At 35.6% G+C, this 21,346-nt stretch overlaps 1 protein-coding gene across 4 annotated transcripts in view; it reads right to left on the bottom strand.

The window, feature by feature from the left end:
- RUNDC3B (RUN domain containing 3B) overlaps positions 1–21,346 on the bottom strand; it is a gene marked incomplete at both ends in the record, with an annotated part of 134,585 nt that overhangs the window by 101,564 nt on the left and 11,675 nt on the right. For all 4 annotated transcript variants that reach the window (XM_080701633.1, XM_080701635.1, XM_080701636.1 and 1 more), the window contains one exon: positions 8,707–8,822. In XM_080701633.1, coding sequence (XP_080557759.1) covers positions 8,707–8,822 — 116 coding nt within the window. The remainder of the gene's footprint in view (positions 1–8,706; positions 8,823–21,346) is intronic.

Raw genomic sequence — 21,346 nt, 5'->3', positions numbered from 1 at the left:
TCAAATAAGGCATAAGTCCAAAAATAAATAGTAAAGTAGAAATTACATAAAAATGATTATTAATGAAAATATTACATATCCAAACTTGCAAATGCTGGCAAAGTAGCACTTGAAGGGAAGGTGGAAAATTAACCTGTTGAGAATCCAACATAAGTAGAATATACCCAAAGAAGATAAAATGGAAGAAACAATAATTCCATTAGCTTATGTGAGTAATCAACAAAGCCTCAAGTTCACTATTTGGAAGACTATTAATATTGTCAAATCTCTGGTAATACTTGTCAAGAAAAAAAACAAGAAGGAATAAATAACCACAAAGTAAAAATGAACTCAAAGTAAATAAAAGGAGAAGAAAAACAAAACAAAAGAATAACCAATATTAAAACACAAAAGAGGCCAACCTAACTGGCGTCTGGAGGAAAGTCACACTGAGTATCACTGATGCAGTTTTTGTTTCACTCTTTACCAGCAGCCTCATCCACACAATGCTGTAGTCCTCAGGGAGGAAGATGCTGGTAAATGTGGAGAAAATAAGTCTTTTGTTTATTTGCTCATTTGTTTTCTTTTGTACTGGGGATTGGATCCATGGGCTTTCTACCTTCAAGCTACACTACATGAACTTTCTATCTCCATCCCATTTTATTTTGGAACAGGGTCTCACTAAGTTGCTGAGACTGGCATAGAACTTGCCATCCTCCTGTCTCAGCCTCCCAAGTACTGAGATTACAGGTGTGCATCACTGTACTCAGCTATAGATAGATTTTTTTTTCAGTACTGGGGATGAAACCCAGAAACATTCTACCTTCAAGCTACACCCACAGCCCTATTTTTTATTCTTTATTTTGAAACAGGGTCTTACTGAGTTGCAAAGGGCCTAGGTAGCTGAGGCTGTCCACAAACTGAGATCCTCTAGTCTCAGCCTCCTGAATGCTGGGATTACAAGCATGCACCACTACATCCAGCTTAGGGGTAGATTTTTTAAGAAACAGAATCCTAGTTTTAGCAATATCATAAAAATATAACAAGCACCTTAAGTTTTAGGTGCTTATCTCTTTAGGGTGCTTTAACTTTTCAAAAGGAAAAATTCCTGCTCATTGAAACATTTTTATTATGGCTGCTTTATAATCTTTGTCATTAATTCTACCACCTCTGATATCTCAGTGTTGTCATCTATTGATTGTCTTTGTTGTACTATTTTAGATCTTCCCAGTTCTTGGTATGATAAGTGACTTTCAACTGAAATCCAGACATGCTTATATTAAGTAACAAGACTCTGAACCTTATTTAAACTTCATTTTAACTGGATTTTTATGATACTGTTCTAGCAGGTTAAGCAGGGGCACTACTTCATTACTGTGAAGGGAAATGGTCAAGTTTCCCAGCTAACCTCCACTGAAACCCACCCAACAGGGAATCCTTGCTGGGTGGTGGTGGGAGTCTAGGCTTCATACCTGGTCTTCAATGACACTGAACTCAGGTATACTCCTTATTTCTGGAGGACAGTGAAAAACATAGATCTCTACTAGGTACATCTGACATCATCCCAGCATGGCAGGAAGTGGCACCTCATTACTGTTGAGAAGCAGCTCAAGCTCCCCAACATGGTATCCATCAACAATAGGAGAGGGCTCATGACCAGCCAGGAGGGAAGAAACCCAAACTCCATGTCTGGCTTCCTCTGATACCACCCTACTAGTGGTACTGCAACACCTTGTTAAACAGCCTATGAGGACTGACCTCTGATTTCCCTATCCAACGATTTCTGGGGTGAGCAGTGTGTCAGTGTATCTATGGTGTTTGGCTAAGTTAGAACAGAGACCATCTAAAGGGGTTTTGTCTTGCTATGTTATTGTTTTCTTGGTCCTTTGACAAGAGGGAAGAGGTTCCCACTGGAGTTTCATTTTGTTTTCTAGACTGTTGACATTTCCAGGTTCCTGGCTTATTCAGCACTCGCTATGGGATATATAAAACATAAACAAATCCAGGGAACCTACCATAGTACAATTCCTAAAGTCCCTAGTCACACTTTTTTCTTTCTACCTTCGAGAGTCATTAGATCTTTGGTTGCATTTAGTAGGAAAATTAGAAAAAAATATGCTAACCTCATCTTCTCAGAAGCAGAAGTCCTCCTAAATTGCATATTTTTCCCCATTTGATAGAATAATAGAAGTCATGAGGGCAGGGATTTTTGTTTGATTCACTAATGTATGTCCAGCACTTACAATGATACCTGGCATATAATAGGCTCTCAATAAATACTAACTGAATAAATAAATATGTATTTACAGTTGACCCATTACATTATAATTATAAAGGCATATAATAGGCACTACATAAATATTAATTTAATAAATATGTATTTATAATTGACCTATTACATATAATTTTGAATGAGTAATATGAAACTTAAATAGCTTAATGATAGATGAATAATATTGCAAGAAGAGATAAATCATGATATAATTGACATATTAAAAAACAGATCAATTATTTTTTTTCTCTATCTATAACAACAAAGAATTAGGCTTTTTAAAGCTACCCATTTGCTGGGTGTGGTGGCGCACACTTGTAATCCCCATGCTTGGGAGGCTGAGACAGGAGGATCACACAGGTTTGAAGCTACCCTCAGCTACTTAGTGAGGCTCTTGGCAACATAGTGAGACCCTGTTTCCAAATTAAAAAAAAAAAAAGGTCTGGGAGTATAGCCTGGAGGTAGAAAGCCTCTGGGTTCTACCCCTAGTACCAACAAAAAAAAGCTACCCACTTAACTGCCTAAAACCAACTCTGTTTTGGGAAGTGAGTCTTCTCTAACTTTTCTTCATTTTGCTATCCCCCTTCTCTTCTTTTTCTTCTATCTTGTTTTTCTAAATGTCTAAACCCAACTGTGGTGTTTTCCCTTTTCTCAAATCTATTCTTTTGAAGTTTCCTTGGGTCATGGCTACATCTAGGCTGGAATCCTTGTTCACTCCTTGCCCATGGCCAGCCAATGGCTAAGATTTCTTAACTCTTTCAATGCATGCCATATTTTCTAGCCTCACTAGATAGCCTCTTAATTTTTTCTTTCTTCTTTCCTGAAATAACCTTAGATTTTTATTTATTCTCTAAAAACATTTAAAGTTAGCAAAACTTTTACATACTTACCATTTACAGTATGTTGTTTTAAAATATATAAACATGGTGGAATGGCTAAACTGAACTAATAAACATCCACTACCTTTCTTAGTCTGTTCTATAGTGCAATAATAAAATACCTGAGAATAGATAATTTATAAGAAACAGAAATTTATTTCTCAAAGATCTATAAGCTTGAAGTATAAAGCCAAGGCACTAGCAGGTTCAATGTCTCATGAGAGTCTAGTCTGTGCTTTCAAAGTGCACCCTGATTTTTGTGTCCTCAAGAGAAGAATAATACTATTCTCACATGACAAACTGCAGAAAAGCAAAACGACAAATCCATTCTATCAGTCCTTTTATATGGACATTAATCCATTCCCAAGGGCTCCATTCATCTGCAATTAAACACCTCCCATATACCCACTTGCCAACACTGACACACTGGAAATTAAGTTTCCAACACATAAATTTCAAACCATAGTACTCACATTCTGTCGTGTGTGTGTGTGTGTGTGTGTGTGTGTGTGTGTGTGTGTGTTGAGAACACAAAATATACTCCTCTTGAAATGTTCAAGTATCCAAAGTATTATTAACTATAGTTATCATATTGCACATCAGATCTTTTTAATCTATTCTTCCTATTCTTCCTATCTAACTGAAACTTTATTTTTTTAAATTTTTACAGTGATATATTTATATATTCACACAATATCTCTTGGTGTTTCCCTCTGTACCCTGACACCTCTCTGTGCATGCTAGTGAAGCTGATAGCTGTACATCATGCATGAACACTGCATTATTTATTTTATTTTATTTTTTGTGGTATTGGCGTTCCTGGAAGCCCTTCTACCTCTGGGCAACACTCCCAGACCTATTTTTACATTTTTATTTGGAAACAGGGTCTCCTAAGCCAGCGCACGAGGCTGGCTTCGAACCTGCGCGATCCTCCTGTCTCTGCCTCCCAAGCGTGCGCCACCACGCCCAGCCGAACACTGCATTATTTGATCTTTTTCCTTTTCTAAGTCTCCTTTCCCCTTCTCAGATTTCTTTCTCATATGTTTTAGATATTAACTCTTTATTGGCTGTGCAGCTTGCAAATATTTTCTCCCATTCTGTATGTTTTTCTTCATTCTGTTAACTGTTTCCTTGGTTACACAAAAACTTCTCACTTTATTGTAATCTTTTATGTCTATTTTTTATTCTGTTGCTTGTGTTTTTAGTTCCATATAAAAAATCACTTCCCAAATCAATGCTATGAATATATTCCCATTTTCTTTTAGTAGTTTCATAGCTTCAGACATAACATTTAGGTATTTTGTTGTTATTGTACTGGGACTTGTACCCAGGGTTACTGAGTATATACTAAGTTTTACAACTGAACTATACACTTCGCTCTTATTTATTTATTTATTTTTGAAACAGGGTCTTACTTAATTGCCCTGGCTATCCTCAAACTTGCTATCCTACAATCTCAGCTTCTCAAGTACTGGGATTACAGTTGTGTGTGGTGATACCCACATCTCTAGATTTAAATCTAGATTTAAATCAAAAGCGATTAGCTTTTGATTTGATTTTTGCATATGGTATAAAGGTTTAATTTCATCATTCTGCATGTGGATATTCAATTATGTAAACACCAATTATTGAAGAGATTATCTTTTCCCTATCATGTATTCTTGGCACTTTTGTCAAAAATCAATAGACTGTAAATGTTTGGATTTATTTCTGGAATGTCTATACCTTAGCTTATTTGCCTATGTCTATGACAATACCCTGCCATTTTGATTACTGTAGCTTCATAGTATACTTTAATGTCAGGTAGTCTTCAACTTTGTTCTTTTTGCTCAAGATTGATCTTGGCTATTCAGAATCTTTTGTAGTTCTATATGAATTATGAAAATTTTCTACTTATGTGAAAATTTCTATTGTGATTTTGATTGGGACTGCATTGGATCTGTAAATAGTTTGGGTAGTGTGGCTATTTTACCAGTATTCATTCTTTTAATCCATGAGCATGGGGCATCATTCCATTCATAGTCATATAGCACTTAACAAGGTTTCAGTCAACAATGAACCACATGATGGTCCCACAGATTATACTGTCTAATGATATTGTATCTATCTTATTTTGTATAAATACACTCTATTATGTTTGCACAATGATAAAATCACCTAACAATGTATTTCTCAGACTATATTCCTATCCTTAAGCAATTCATGACTATATTTGCATTTTTATGGCAATCTCATCCATCTCTGAAATAGGTGACAAAGAAAATAATACCGCATCACTATCAAACTTTAAGTAAACTAATTTAGAGAACAAAAACATAAGCAGTACTCAAACTTAAAGAAAAGCCTTGGGATATTACTTGTCCTCAATTTCAGTATGAACCAAACATGTGATGTGAGAGTAATGAAAAATCAATGTAATCTTAAATTCTGATTAATACAGAGTTTAGCCTATCTGAAGCACTATATATATCCCTGAATGCCAGATTTAAGGAATAATCAGTGATAACAAAAGAATAACTAAGACCATATTCCAGAACATTAAAGGAACCAGGATTATTTTACCTGGGAGAGAAAAAAGAGGAACTCAGAGGAAGGGTTATAGAATATCAATCTTTTAATTTATTAAGCACATATTTGAAAAAAGTAGCCAAAAAAATCAAAGCACAAAAAAAGAGAGGTTGGCTTCACATATGTTAGAATTTTTAATCACTATAACTGTCAAAAAATTCTGATGAACTGCATTAGTAAGTTCCCAGAGATCAGAAGTGTTAAAAAGAAAAAAAAAAGTCCACAAGTTAAGAATATTGGTGAGGGGCCGGGCGTGGTGGTGCACGCTTGTAATTCCCGCGCTTGGGAGGCAGAGACAGGAGGATCTCGCAGGTTAGAAGCCAGCACGCTGCTTAAGAGACCCTGTTTCCAAATAAAAAGTATATATATATATATATATATATATATATATATATATATATATATATATATATATATATATAATATTGGTGAGGGGGTTGTTTTCAGTTGGAGAAAAACTAGAACAGAGTAGTGCTTCTTAATCTGTGATCCCTGGTGCTATGTGATGTGATGCCATAGATTTGAAGGGGCGGAGGGTGCAATTGTTGCTAAGTAGGCAAGGTGTCCTGGCTGCAACAAAAATGTTCTACTTATATATTCAGCTTCTGCAGTGGCATTATTAGAGGATGTGAGGACGTGGGAGATTAGATAAAGAGAAGTATTATGCCTTACAGAATATAAAAGTTCAAAAATGACTGAAAAACCTGAACTAATAAGGTCTTCATTTATAATATTATGTGATTAATTCCTACTTCTCAGACATATTCCAGAAAAAGTAAGAACATCATCTTATTAAGGGATTACTGCAAATAAGATTAATGTCTGATTTTAAAAAGCCTCCTTTTCTTCAATAATAGGTCTTTTAGAGTGAATTAAATAGATAAGTGTCAGAGCTTCACTTTACCTGTGTCAGTACAGCCTACATTGTATCTGAGAAAGATTTTATCTTTCTCTGAAAACATGTAATATTTAAACCAAATGCCCTTTACTTGAAAAATAGGCAGAGCTAGAGAAAAGTAAATCTTAAAATCTCAAGAAGTTATTCTATTTATTTATTTATTTATTTATTTATTTAGTGAGTTTGGGGATGGAATCCAGGGGCATTCGACCTCTGAGCTATACTCCGTGCCCTATTTTTTATTCTTTATTTTACAGGGTCTCACTAAGTTTCGGAGGGCCTCACTAGGTAGCTGAGGCTGTCCGCGAACAGTGATCCTCCAGTCCCCCAGCCTTCCAAATGCTGGGATTACAAGTGTGTGCTACCATGCCTGGCAGAAGATATTCATTTTAAATTTGAATTTCTATAAAAAAAACTGGGAAAATTGATACATAACTAAATTTGAGGCAAATACATATACTATCAAAATGTATATAACCTATCAAAAAGTAAAAGACATTTGTTATATGTAAGAAATTTTAAAATGGGTAATAATATATTAATATCCAAGCCACTTTAGTCTTTAAAATACTTTATCTCAAAAAGCATTCATATATATGTGAATATATACATATATATACATACACACACACACACACACACACACACACACATATATATATATATATATATATGATTTCATGAATCATATCTTTACTAATCACAGTGGCCACAATAGCCAATTTACAAGAACTTCTTTAAAGCATGTTTTGAATTACTGGTCTTACCTAGCCCCCCTACAGAAACACAAATTGAACTACATCAAGGTTTCTTACTGTCTTAGTCATACTATTAGAATTCTTTTCCATACATTAACTAAGAATTATATTTCCATTACAATATTTCTTGGAAGTAACACTAATAGATTTAACTGCCCAAAAGTAATTCTGAAGGTTCATAATCTATATTTTGCTAATGTACAACTCAGAAGACGTCAGTCTGTTATGTAGGAGTTGTTCACTTCCATGGTGGCAAGGGTTTTTGTTTTGTTTTGTTTTGTTTTTTTTTTTGGTGGTACTGGGGTTCCTGGAAGCCCTTCTACCTCCAGGCTACACTCCCAGACCTATTTTTACATTTTTATTTGGAAACAGGGTCTCCTAAGCCAGCGTGCGCGGCTGGCTTCGAACCCGCGCGATCCTCCTGTCTCTGCCTCCCAAGCGCCGGGGTTACAAGCGTGCGCCACCACACCCGGTGAAAATTTAGGTTTTTGTGTGTGTGGTACAGGAATTTAACCTAGGAGCATTCTACCTCTGAGCTACAACCCCAGTTCTCTGAAACAGGGACTCACTAAGGTTGATGAGAGTCTCACTACTTGTGGAAGCTGTCCCTGAACCTCTGATCCTCCTGTCTAGGCCTCCCAAGCACTGGGATTACAGGCCTGTGCCACCACACCCAGTTTAAACATGTTTTTGTTTTGTTTTGTTTTATTCTGGAGATTGAAAGCAAGGGCATTCTACCCTCGAGCTACATACCCAACCCTATTTATTTTTTATTTTGAAACAGGTTTTCACTAAGTTGATGAGGCTAGCCCCAAACAAGCTATTCTCTTATCTCAGCTTCCCAAGTACTTGGATTACAGGCATGTGCCATGACACCTGGCTGAAATACCTGTTTTACATACTACTTATTTAACTTACTTCTTATCTAACATCTTTTTATTGCTTAAAAATGTTCAAAAATCCAACTTAAAGAATAGATGCTAAACAAATAAACTAAATGCCAGGAATTCTTTGGAAACTGACTAAAATACCATCTAGTAAGCTTTGAGATGGGATGCCTTGTAATTTAAATTGTTATTATTTACTTTTGAACAGTGACTTTGTTCTTGTATGTAGCAACAGATATAATCAACATTTTTATGCATCCTAGATAAAGAGGTAAGTGTAAAATTGAGAATAGAGATTCCTTAATGGAAACATAAGCAAAAGATTAAGCACTATAAAATCAGTTTTATGTTCCTCAACATGTATCTTGGCTACTATCTAATGCACACCAGACTGCATGGTTTATAAAATTTCAAACTTATTATAAAGAAGCTTTGGAAAGAATAAATAATACAACAATGGTGTTACCTTTTAGTCGGTGACTTAGAATCTGTTCCAAAATAGCTGCAAAATTATTAAACTGAGGAGAAGAATCATCAATTGTCTCAAAGCAAGATCGGTCAATCAGAGTCTTCACAGAAAACCTGTGAAAAAGAGATTATTATTGCTTTTAGGCAGTTAATTCATTCACATTATTATGCAAAATGAGAGGAAGGCAATTTGGGGAATAATTATAGAAATATTTTATAAGACTATGTATTCTGAAAATTCAATTTATTCAACACTAAGAAGAAAATATTAGACAAAAGAAGAGGTTTTTCAGTAATATTCTTAATATCTGCTATGGCCTGAACGTTTGTCCTCCCCAGATTCACATGTGCTGCCCAAACCCCAATGCAACAGTATGAAGAAAGGGGCCTCTAGGAGGTAACAAGTTATTAGTATCCTTGTGAAATAGTCAGGGCAGCTTGTATGCCTCTTCTGTCCTGTAAAGACACACAAAACACACCCAATAGTATGAGCAGCCCCTCACCAAACACTGAATCTGCTGTCAGCATGATCATGGTGCCTACAAAACTACAGGCATACATTTCTCTATTGTTATAACTTGCCCAGTTATAACGCACTTTGTTAATGCAGCCTGAAATGACTAAAAGCTACCCCTTGACCAAACTAAGACTTTGGAAGAGCTCTGTCCTCATAGCCATTAATATAAAAAAATTATCTAAATTAGTAATTATAAAATACTCCAAAGCCATAATATACTTGCAAATGGTTCCTGATTTATCATGGTTTGACTTATGAGTTTTTGACTTTATGATAGTACAAAAGTGTACCCATATAACCAATTTGCTTTTCACTTTCTGCACAGTAGTCAATAAATTATATGAACTTTTCAAAACTTTATCATGAAACAGGATATGTTTTACATGATTTTGTCCCATTTTAGATGATTTTAAATGTTTTGAGCATTTTTTTTTTTTTGGTGGTACTTGGGATAGAACCCAGGGGCATTATTATACCTGTGATCTATACCCCCAGCCCTATTTTTTTATTCTTTATTTTGAAACAGGGTCTCACTGAGTTGCAAAGAGCTTAAGTAGCTAAGGCTGGCCATGAACCCCAATCTTCCTGTCTCAGCCTCCCAAATGCTAGGATTACAAGCATGCACCACCTCGCCCAGCCTGTCTGAGCATTTTTAAGGTAGAGAGTCTTATCAACAATGTTCAGTAGGTTAGGTATATTAAACACATTTTTACTTATAATATTTTAAATTTAGAATGAATTTATCACGATGTAACCACATGAGTTGAGGAGCATTTGTACTTGTAAGAATTTGATCTTTGGACTAAAAATGTTTTTAGTTTTTGAACACAAAATAGAATAAAACAAGATGAGCATTTATGAAGTATAAATTGTTTTTGTGAGCTCTAAAATTAAAAAATTCATAAATCTGTAAAGAATCTTTTATTTTTTTCTTACCAAATCTCCTGTTTCAGACTGCCCAAAATCAATCCATTTTCCCAGTCTCATCTTATATACTGTCCCTTCAAGGAGGAATTACTCTCCTGCATGTTTCTAACATAAAGTAGCATTTGTTTGCACCTCCTTAAGATGCAATTACTTACTCCTGTAACTTGTGTTGCCTATCTTGTCTTACTGGAATATAAATTTCTTCAGGACAGAAACATGCCTTATGCATATAGGTATCTTATTTTAACTTAATTGTGCTAACTAAAATATTCAAACTATGCAAAATAAAGGATGTCCTTAAAATAAATAAATTCATCCTATATTAGTATACATAATGTATATTTTATGAAAACCATATTTTCCAAAATAAAAATTTAGCAAGAATAGCATTTTTATGCTTACAAGTATTTTAATATTGTGTTTAATAGACAACAGATTCTTATATCTTTTTCTTAATTCAATCTATTCTAATACTACACATTATGTAGCTTCTAGTAAACACCACTTTATATTTGTTAAAGAATGGGGATTTTAAAAAAAATTTTATTGGTGCATTGTAGTCAAACATCTTAATGGAGGTACAAGATGGTGGAGGCATATATGCAATATTACCCAATTAGCCCTTACCCAATTCCCACCCCATTCCCTCCCTCTCCTTCCTTCTCATGTTTGGTTTAATGACTGACTTTGATATGTTTGTTAATGTACATCAGGAGAACATTAGAGAATTTTCCTCTTCCCCACTCCCATAGCTTCAGTTAGGTTGCTTTATTTGCTCATCTATAGTTATCTCCTTCTTTGTTTAGAGTTCCTTTTATGACCCATTTTCTCCCTAGCTTTCTCATATTAGGGAGAGCATCAGATTTCTTATTGTGACTGACTAATCTCATTTAGCATAATGTTCTCTGGTTTCATTCATTTCCCTGTAAATGACATAATGTGTTTTTCATTATGGCTGAGTAAAATTCCACTGTATACGTATCCCATAGTTTTGTAATCCATTCATCTGTTGATGAACATCTTAGCTGGTCCCATAGTTGGCAATTGTGAACATAGATACACATGCATTAGTTTGGTAGCTTGGTTTCCACTCTTTTAAGTAGATACCCAAAAGTGGTATTGCTGGATCATATGGTAAATTTGTTCCCATTCTTCTGAGAATATTCCATACAGTTTCAAAAGTGGTTGTACTAATTTGCAGTCCCATCAAAAAAGTATTAGAGTTCCTACTTCTCCACATACTTTTCAGCATTTGTTGTTTTTCGTGTTTTGAATGATTGCTATTCTAGTTGGAGTTAGATGAAATCTCAGGGTAGTTTTAATTTCCATCTCTCTGATTGCTAATGATGTTGAGCATTTTTTCATGCATTTATTGGCCATTTGAATTTCTTCTTTTGTGAAGTATCTATTTCACAAAAGGGCAAGCCCTTTCTTTAACTGGGTTATTTGCTTCCTTAGTGCTGAGTTTCTTGAGTTCTCTGTATAGTCTAGATATTAGTCCTCTATTGGAGGAGTAGGTAGCAAAAATCTTCTCCCGTTCTGTTGGCTCTCAGTTGAGGTTCTTGATAATTTCCTTTGCTGTACAGAAGTTCAGTTTAATGCAATGCCTTTTAATTTCTTGTGCTTTGGGGGTCTTGTTGAGAAAGTTTTTACTTGTGCCTATGTGTCACAGTGTTGGACCTATGCCCTCTCCAAGGAGCCTCAAGATCTCTGGTCTAATTTCCAGGTCTTTGATCCATTTTGAATTGGCTCTTGTCAATTCAAATAATTTTTGAATTTGTGATTAATTTCCAATATTCTGCATATGGTTAACCAGTTTTGCCCACACCACTTGTTGAGTAGGCTATCTTTTTTCCAGTGTATGTTTTTGGCCCCTTTGTCAAAAATCAATTGGCTGTAAGTATATGAATTTTTTTCTGAGTCTTCTATTCTGCTCCATTGGTCTATATATCTGTTTTTGTGCCAATATCATGCTGTTTTTAATACTATTGTTTTGTAGTATACTTTAAAGTCAAATATTGTGATTCCTCCTGCATGGTTTTTGTTGTTGAGAACTACTTTGGCTATTATAGGTTTTTGTTGTTGTTCCAAATGAATTTAAGGACAGACTATATAAGGAATGACTTTGATAATTTACTGGGTATTGCACTGAATTTGTAGACCATTTTTGGAAGTATGGCCATTTTGATGATATTTATTCTGCCTATCCATGAACATGGAAGATCTTTCCATCTTCTAAGGTCTTCTTCAAGTTCTTTTTTCTATGTTTTATAATCTTCTTTGTAGAGGTCTTTTACCTCCTTGGTTAAGTTTATTCTTAAGTATTCTATTTTTTTTTGTGGGAAATCCTGGGTGGAAGTGTTTTCTGGGTTTTTTTCTCAGTGGGTTTATAGTTTGTATTACAGAAAAGCTCCTGATTTTTTAATATTGATTTTGTATCCAAACCTTATGCTAAATTAAGAATGGGAATTTTAAAAAGGCAAATGATATCTTGGAATTGTTAAGAAACTAATTTGACTTTTCAGAGCTCTGAAAGGGTCTGTATCCAGGAGTACACATTAAGAACCACTACCCCAAAGCATCCTGTGCATATAATGAAATAAGTCTTCTCCCAGGCAACTAGAATAGCAAAAATTATATACTGTTGTATATCCCTGAAGAGTCAAGAAAATAGTCAAATAGTTTTCAATCTTCTCCAGTTTAGATAATATCCCTGATTGAGAAAGTCTAAGCTAGATTAACATTCAACTCTACAGTACTATCTATAACAGCACCTAGACCTTTGTACAGAAAGCTACTAAATAAAAATAGAGATTAAAAATAATATCTAACATGTAACATGATGAAGATGATCATTTGTACATAAAGAAGTCAAGTTATATAAATACTAGATGTATGAGTAAAGTGAATAAAAACTAAAAAGAATATAAAGAGAAATCAGATTTTAAAAGATTTGAAATCTTTTATCTGCCCATTTCACTGACAATGAGAAAACTGATCCAAATCTTCAGCAAACTTATAATAAAAAAACATAAATGTAATCATCATCTTCAGCAGGAGAATGAAATAGGAAGCATTCCTAAAGTGAATAAACAAAAACCATGCAATCTCCACCTCCACCTCTGACCTGAATAGAAGGAAATTTCTGAGTGTTTCTTTTGAATCTTCACTTGGTGGAATGGAAAATGAAAGTTGACTGTAAAACTACTTCTCATGGGGGAAACAGCCTACCGCTTTAAAAAATTATAGATAGCATCAGAGGCAGTAATGTACATTCATAAAATAAACCAAAAATTATATTTAAAATATATCAAAGTATATCTGGGTACCCCTGTAATCTCAGTACTTGGGAGGCTGAGACAGGAGGAGTATAGGTCCAAGGCCAGCCACAGCAACTTAGTGAGGCCCTCAGGGAGACCCTATTTCAAAATAAAAAGATAGTGCTGGGGGTGTATCTTGGAGGTAGAACACTCTGGGTTCAATCTCTAGTAACACACACACACACACACACACACACACACACACACACACTCACACACAAATTCCTTTAAAAAATCTAGGCTAGGCTGCTGGGTGTGGTGGCACACACTTGTAATCCCCACACTTGGGAGGCAGAGAAAGGAGGATCACTCAGGTTTGAAGCCAGCCGCGCTGGCTTAAAGAGACTCTGTTTCCAAATAAAATATAAAACAGGTCTCGGAGTGTAGCCTGGAGGTAGAAGGGTTCCATCTCCAGTACCACCACCACCAAAAAAAAAAAAAAAAAAAAAAAAAAAAAAAAAAAAATCTACGCTAGAACTAAATTTCTATAGTTAACAATTTGATTTAATCAACATTGTTCTTCAGGAATGATATAAAAATTATCTACTTTATAAAATACTAGAATATAAAAGCATGGTTATTAACATATATTTTGTAGCATCAAGAGACTAGAAATATAAGACTGGCAAGGCTGTGCATGCCTGTAATCCTAGTATTTGGGAGGCTGAAGTTTATGGTTGCCTCAGCAACTTAGTGAGGCTCTCTGTAACATAGTGAGACCTTGTTTCAAAAACAAAATAGTGCCAAGGGTATAGCTCAGAGACAGAATGCCTCTGGCTATAATCTCCAGTATACCACCCCCACAACAAACACAGAGAAAAGATATCTAAAGATCAATTACTACTGAAATGCTCATATATTTTTATCATGTCATTAATAGGTTATATTTCTACAGAAGATACAATTTGCAATGATAAAAAACCCAAGATGCTGAATTTCAAAGAAAGGAATTATTTTTAATTCAACACTTAATTAAAAACCAAAGCAAAATCAAAGTCTGAATACCTCAAAGCATGTTATCAGACACAACTTCTGTTATTTCCAAACATGAAGATGGGTAAGGGTGAGAAAGCCATTTAAATATGTTATATTATGTCAAAGTTAATAATGAAAAAAATAATGTCCCCAATTTTGCTTCATCATGTCTATTTTGCTCTCCTCCTGCCAAGAAAACCCAAAACATCAGAAGGCAAATCAGTCCCTCAGAGTACATATTTCACTTCCAAGCTCATCAACTCTTCCCACTCAACCCTGACTGCTCTCAAATCATGTACCAGCTCCATCATGCCAGAGTAGTGATAATCTTTCCTCTATAACACAGTAGCTAGCTAAGATGCACCAAACTTGCAAAAAGAATTTCAATATACCTCAAAATTATTACACAGATGCTGGTAATGATGACATTAATATTAGTCATCGATTTCCTGAAAAGATATAATTTTTAGATAATGAAATGACAATTTGATGAATATCTAAAAATACCAAATCAAGTCCAAGTCACAGCTTTTACATAAGAATTAAAAAATAAAAAAATTTACATTAAAATGACATAATTTTCTGAAATAGTTTTTGAAATGTCTGCTTTAAAAGATTTTCTGTCTGTCTTCAATGTCCAAAGGAAATTTTTGTTAGTGTAAGACCCCCGCCGAGGGGAGACCCTCAATCAACCTCGGGATAAGCGACGTCAAGTACCACGAGAGACTACGTCCTTGATGCAATGAGCAAAAAAGGTTTATTAAGGAGCCAGTGCACTGGGGCCGACTCGTATAGGAGTTCGGCCCCGAGCCACTGAAACTGAGGGTATTTATAGGGAAAAGACCACTAGTTAGGGGGGGTTTGGGCTAAATTGCATGTGTTTACAGAAAATTACAGAATCATTTGAAAAGTACATTCTGTAGTCAAGTGTTAGATAAAATACCAGGTGTAGTCAGTAAGCTCCCGGGTCAAGGCGCTCTGGCCCAGACAGTATAGATAAGATGGGGTGGGCTTATCGCATATTTTACATTCCTAAGATGTAAGCTGCAGTAAAATATACTTTTCTTTTTAACTATTAGCTGGCTGCTAGGGGCTTATGATTTTTTTTTTCTAAATGGAGCCTTTCATTAGCTTAGAAATAAGAAAAAATGATGTGACTAAAATCTATTTATTTATTTATTGATTGATTGATTGATTGATTGTGGTTCTGGGGATTGAACCCAGGGGCATTCTACCTCTGAACTATATCAAGCCCTATTTTTTATTCTTTATTCTGAAACAGGGTCTAAGTTGTGAGAGCCTCACTTAGGAGCTAATGCTGTCTTCAAACCTGCAATCTTCCTGTCTCAGCCTCCCACATACTGGGATTACAAGCATGCACCACCATACCCTATTTATTTTTCTATGTATTTATTGAGGTACTGAAGATTAAATCCAGAGGCATTCTACCTCCTGGCTACATACCCAGCCCTATTTATTTAATTTTTTTTTTTTTTTACAAAATCCAACACCCATTCATGTTAAAAAACATTGCAGAAAATCAGAACAGAAGGAATGTACTTCAATATTATTAAGTCAATATACAATAAACCCAAACTTAGCATCATGTTGAGTGGAGAAACCTATAGGAATTCCCTTTAAAATCAGAAACAAGACAAGGATGCCCACTACCAGCATCCCTTTTAATATAGTAATCATTAAGAGTATATAAACTCATAAGATGAGAGAAGGATATTAAAAAAGTGGGGACTTCCCGCTCGGGACCCCCTCCCCTTTTGGGGAGCTGTTCTCTCTCTCGCAGGTCGTGTTGGCACTTGAGAGAAGGCAGAGTGCATCTGAAGGCGCGTGGCTCGGGCGACTCTCGAGTAGTGACCTGAAGGCCTCTGCTGGACATCATGGCTGACCAGGCCCCTAGGGGTGACCTGTACCTCTTTTCTGGCAGATCGCGTGGACTCTGGGAGAAAGTAGTTTGCAACTGATGGGCACTTGGCTCGGGCGACACTCGGGTAGTGACCCTGAAGGCAGCTACTGGACCCCGGAGTTCCGACCGCCCCTATGGGGTGTTCGGCCACTTTTCTCTATTCCCTTCTGGCAGATCGTGCGGACTCCGGAAGAAAGCAGCCTGTACCTGAAGGCAATTGGCTTGGGCTACTCTCGAGTATTGTCCTGAAGGCAGCTGCTGGACCCAGAGTTCCAGACCCTTTGGGGGTGTTCAGCCACCCTTGCCCCATTCCCTGCTGCTTCCAATAAACCTTTTACTCCCCTTAAAAAAAATTCATATAGAAAAAAATTTTAAATTACCTTTATTTGCAAGTGACATGATCCTATATGTAGAAGACTCAAAAATTCAAGTGAAAGACTACTAGAGCTGATTATCAAATTCAGCAAAGTATCAGGTTACAAAAAAAACTAAAAAAATTAGTAGCTTTCTATATGCCAACCATGAATCCATTGAGAAAGAAATCCAGAAAACAATTCCATTCACAATAACCTCAAAACAAATTAAATACCTAGGAATAAACCTAATCAAGGAGGGAAAAGACCTCTACAATGAAAATTATAATGCACTACAGAAAAAAAACTGAAGATATTATAAGTTAGAAAGTGATCTACAGAGTCAACAAAATTATACCCCTAGCTCTATTTTTTATTCTTTATTTTGAAACAAGTTCTCACAAAGTTGCAGCTGCCCTCACTAAGTAGCTCAGACTACCCGCAAACCTGCTATCCTCCTGTCTCAGCCTCCAGAGTATCATATTACAAGTGTGCACCAACATACCTGGCAACACAATCCCTCGACAAATACGCCAATGTCTTTCTTCATAGGCCTACAAAAATCAGTCATAAGTTTCATATGAAGAAACAAAAGACCCAAGATATCCAAAGCAATTCTCAGCGATAAGAACCATTCAGAAATCATCACAATTCCTGACTTCAAATTATACTACTGAGCTATAGTAATAAAAACAGCATGATACTGGCACATCAACAGATATATAGACCAATGGAACAAAACAGAAGATACAGAAACAAATCCACACACTTAGGGCCAATTGATTTTTTACAAAGGTGCCAAATACATACTTTGGAGAACAGACACCCTTTTCAACAAATAGTGTTGAGAAAACTGGTTTTCCAGTTGAAGAAAAATGAAACTTAAATCCTTATCTCTCATCCTGCACAGAAGTCAACTTGAGATAGATCAAACACCTAGAAGTTAGACAGACTGTAAAACTACTAGAAGAGGGCATAAGTTCAGCAAACACTCCAACATATAAACACAGGTAGAAACTTCCTCAACAAGACTCCCAAAGTTCAGGACATTTAAATACAAATTAATAAGTTGAATGACATCAAACAAAAAGTTTCTGCATATCAAAGGAAACCATTCAGAGTCTAAAGAGAAAGCCTATGGAATGGAAGAAGATCTTTACCAGCTATCCCTCTCATAGAGAACTGATATCTAAAATATAAAAAGAACTTCAAAGACATTATATTCAAAAACAACTCAATCAAGGAATGGGCAACTGAATTGAATAGACACTTCACAAAAGAGTGATATTTTTAACAGAACATAAGTTCCCAAATTCTGACACAGTTCTTTCTACTATTTCACACTAAATTTATATGATTCTATATAATATACCCTTGCTGTTAGTAAAGATAATTCTTCTGTTATTAAAGTAGCAGCCATCATCAATAACCAACAAGGAGATGGCTGGAAGATACAAATCGCAGCAAATATGAAGTAAAACAGTGTCTAACTGTGATAATAAGAATACACAGAGATACTTGCTCCATGAAAGGTCTATTTTCTTTCTCAGAACTTACATCAAAAACTCCAAAAAATTTATAGAATCAGCAATTTGCCTTTTTTCAAGTATTTTATAAGAACTCACAACCATCATTCTAATAATTTCTTCATTTTTCATAATTATAAATCTAACTAAATGGTTTTTTAAGTGGGGGTAAACTACAGCAGTTTTCATGTATTCTTTTGGCAGAATTCTATAGATTATATTCAAGGCCAAATTCAACAGTTGCCTGTTTCTGTAAATAAACTTTTATTGAAACACACACACATACAGACAGACACACACACACACACACACACACACACACACACACACAGTCCCAATCATCTTTCCTGGAGAACATATCCTAAAACTCAAAAGTCTCTCCCTTATCTTATAACTTAACATTTTTAATTTACTCAATGTAAAAGTTAACTTGAAAAAGTATATTTTAAAATACTTTCCCCATCTGTACTGTCAAAATTTCTTTTAAAAAATTGTTAATCCAAGAATCTTAAGAATGAGATATCATATTAACATCTTGTCTTGCTCCAAAAGCAGACTGACGACAGGACACTGTCCAACATAAAAAATAACATTAGAAAAATGTTTTTTCTCTTAAAAAGAGAAAAGTTTCTAGGAATTATATGTAGAATTAGAAATCTATACAACCAAAAGAACTTCTCATCTTAAAACCAATGAAGTGCTTTGGTCTTGCATAAAATAACCCCCAAGATGGGCACAGTGGTGCATGCCTATCATCCTAGTACTTAGGAGGCTGAGACAAAAGCATTGAAGGTTCAAGGACAGCTCCAGCAATTTAGCAAAATTCTCAGCAACCCAGTGAGACCCTGTTTAAAAATAAAAAGTAACAAGGGCTCGGGGTACAATTTGGAAGTAGAATGTCCTACAGTTCAATCCCTAGCATTACACACACACAAAAAAAAACACAAAAAAACCTATCAATTAAAATAGTTTTAATAAAGCAGGAACCTGTAGTCCCAGTTACTCAAGAGAAGGATAGGAGAATCATGTGAGACTAAAAGTTGAAGACCAGCCTGGACAACTAGTGAGACCACATTTCAAAATTAATAATAATAATACTTATTATTACACATTTGGGTCACATATCCCTTTTGAACCCAGCTCTCCTTTTTCCAATGGCAAATTGAAAGCATTAGAGTAGACTAAGGCATTGTAAGTGAATGATACAGTAAAGCATATCATCGAGCAATATGACCTGGATTCACACCTGACTCCAATGTTGACCAGTTCTTGTTGAAATTCTGAAATTTGGTTACTCAATAGTCAATTACCAAATTATTGAAAAGAAAAGGGACAGTACATGCAAGACATTTTGTATAGTGTTAGTTTATACAAAAACTACTATATGATACAAAATGCCCCTTTCTTTTCAAATTATCACTTACTTAACATCTAAGCATAGAAAAAGATGTAGAAATTTTTAAAGCATAATATATAGCAGCCATGAAGTTTTTAGTTTTATAGTTCTAATGTGCATGCACACATGCACACAGAAATTAGACACAGTTGGCCTGTAACATAGGTAGCAGAGTATAAAAGGAAAAGTATATATTTCTGGAGGCGATGGTACTAGAAATTGAATCCAGGTATATTCTCCCACTGATCTACATCCCCAGCTCTTTTTTGTTTTATTTTTTATTTGAAACATGGTATTGCTAAGTTGCTGACAGTCTCACTTAGTTGCTTTGGGTCTTGCCGAGTTGCTGTGACTGGCCTCAAACCTCCTCTTCCTGTCCCAGCCAAACAAGTACTGGGATTAGAGGCATCTGTCACTGTGTCCAGCTTGAAAAGCATATTTGTTGTTGTTGATTATTTGCTTACTTGGTACTTAGGATTCAACTCAGGAGCACTCTACCTCTGAGTGATACCCTCCAAATCTTATTTATTTATTTATTTTTATTTTTTTATTTTTTTATTTTTTTGGTGGTATTGGAGGTGGAACCCAGAGGCTTTCTACCTCCGGACTATACTCCCAGACCTATTTTATATTTTATTTAGAAACAGGGTCTCACTAAGTTGCCAAGAGCCTCACTAAGTAGCTGAGGCTGGCTTTGAACCTGTGCGATCCTCCTGTCTCAGCCTCCCAAGCTCAGGGATTACAAACGTGTGCCACCACGCCTGGCAACCTTTTTTATTTATTTATTTATTTATTTATTTATTTATTTATTTATTTATTTATTTATTTTGTGGTACTGGGGTTCCTGGAAGCCCTTCTACCTCTGGGCTACACTCCCAGACCTATTTTATATATTTTTTGAGACAGGGTCTCTTAAGCCAGCCCGGCTGACTTCGAACCAGCGCAATCCTCCTGTCTCCGCCTCCCAAGCGCGGGGATTACAAGCGTGCGCCACCACGCCCTGCTACCTTTTTTATTTTTAAAACAAGGTTTCACTAAGTTGCTGAGGGCCTCACTAAATTGCTGAGGCTGGCCTCGAACCTATGGTTTTCCTATCTCAGACTCTCAAGTACTGGGATTACCGGCGTGTGCCCCTTTCTTCTGCTAAAACACCTCCCTCATTGCGCTGGAGTTTTTCTTCTATTATCTGAAGTCCCTCTGGTATTTCCATTAGTCCCTAGCTTTCGATATAAGAGAAAATATATGACCCTTCAATTTCTGTAAATAGCTAATCTCATTTAACATAATGTTCTCTAGGTCTTTCCATTTTCCTGCAAATGACAAATTTTGTTCTTTATTGCTGAGTAGAATCCCATTGTGCGTATCTCATAATTTTGTAACCCATTCATCTGTTGATACCTAAATTGGTTACATAATTTGGCTATTGTACATTGTGCTTTTATGAACATGGATATGCATACATTACTGTAGTTCTCTGATTTCAACCCCTTTGGAAAGATACTTAGGACTGGCATAGCTGTATCATATGATCTATTCATTCCAACTTTCTGAGCAATCTCCACAATAGCTGTTCTAATTTACAGTTCTACCAACAATGTAGAAGAGTTTCTATTTTCCCATATCCTCGCCAGCATTTATAGTTGTTTGACTTCTTGATGACTGACATTCTAATTGGGGTTATATAGAATCTCAGTGTAGGTTTT

This window comes from Muscardinus avellanarius, assembly GCF_963383645.1.
Source record: "Muscardinus avellanarius genome assembly, chromosome: 9".
NCBI classification, from domain to species: domain Eukaryota; kingdom Metazoa; phylum Chordata; class Mammalia; order Rodentia; family Gliridae; genus Muscardinus; species Muscardinus avellanarius.
This window is presented reverse-complemented; position numbering and strand designations above follow the sequence as displayed.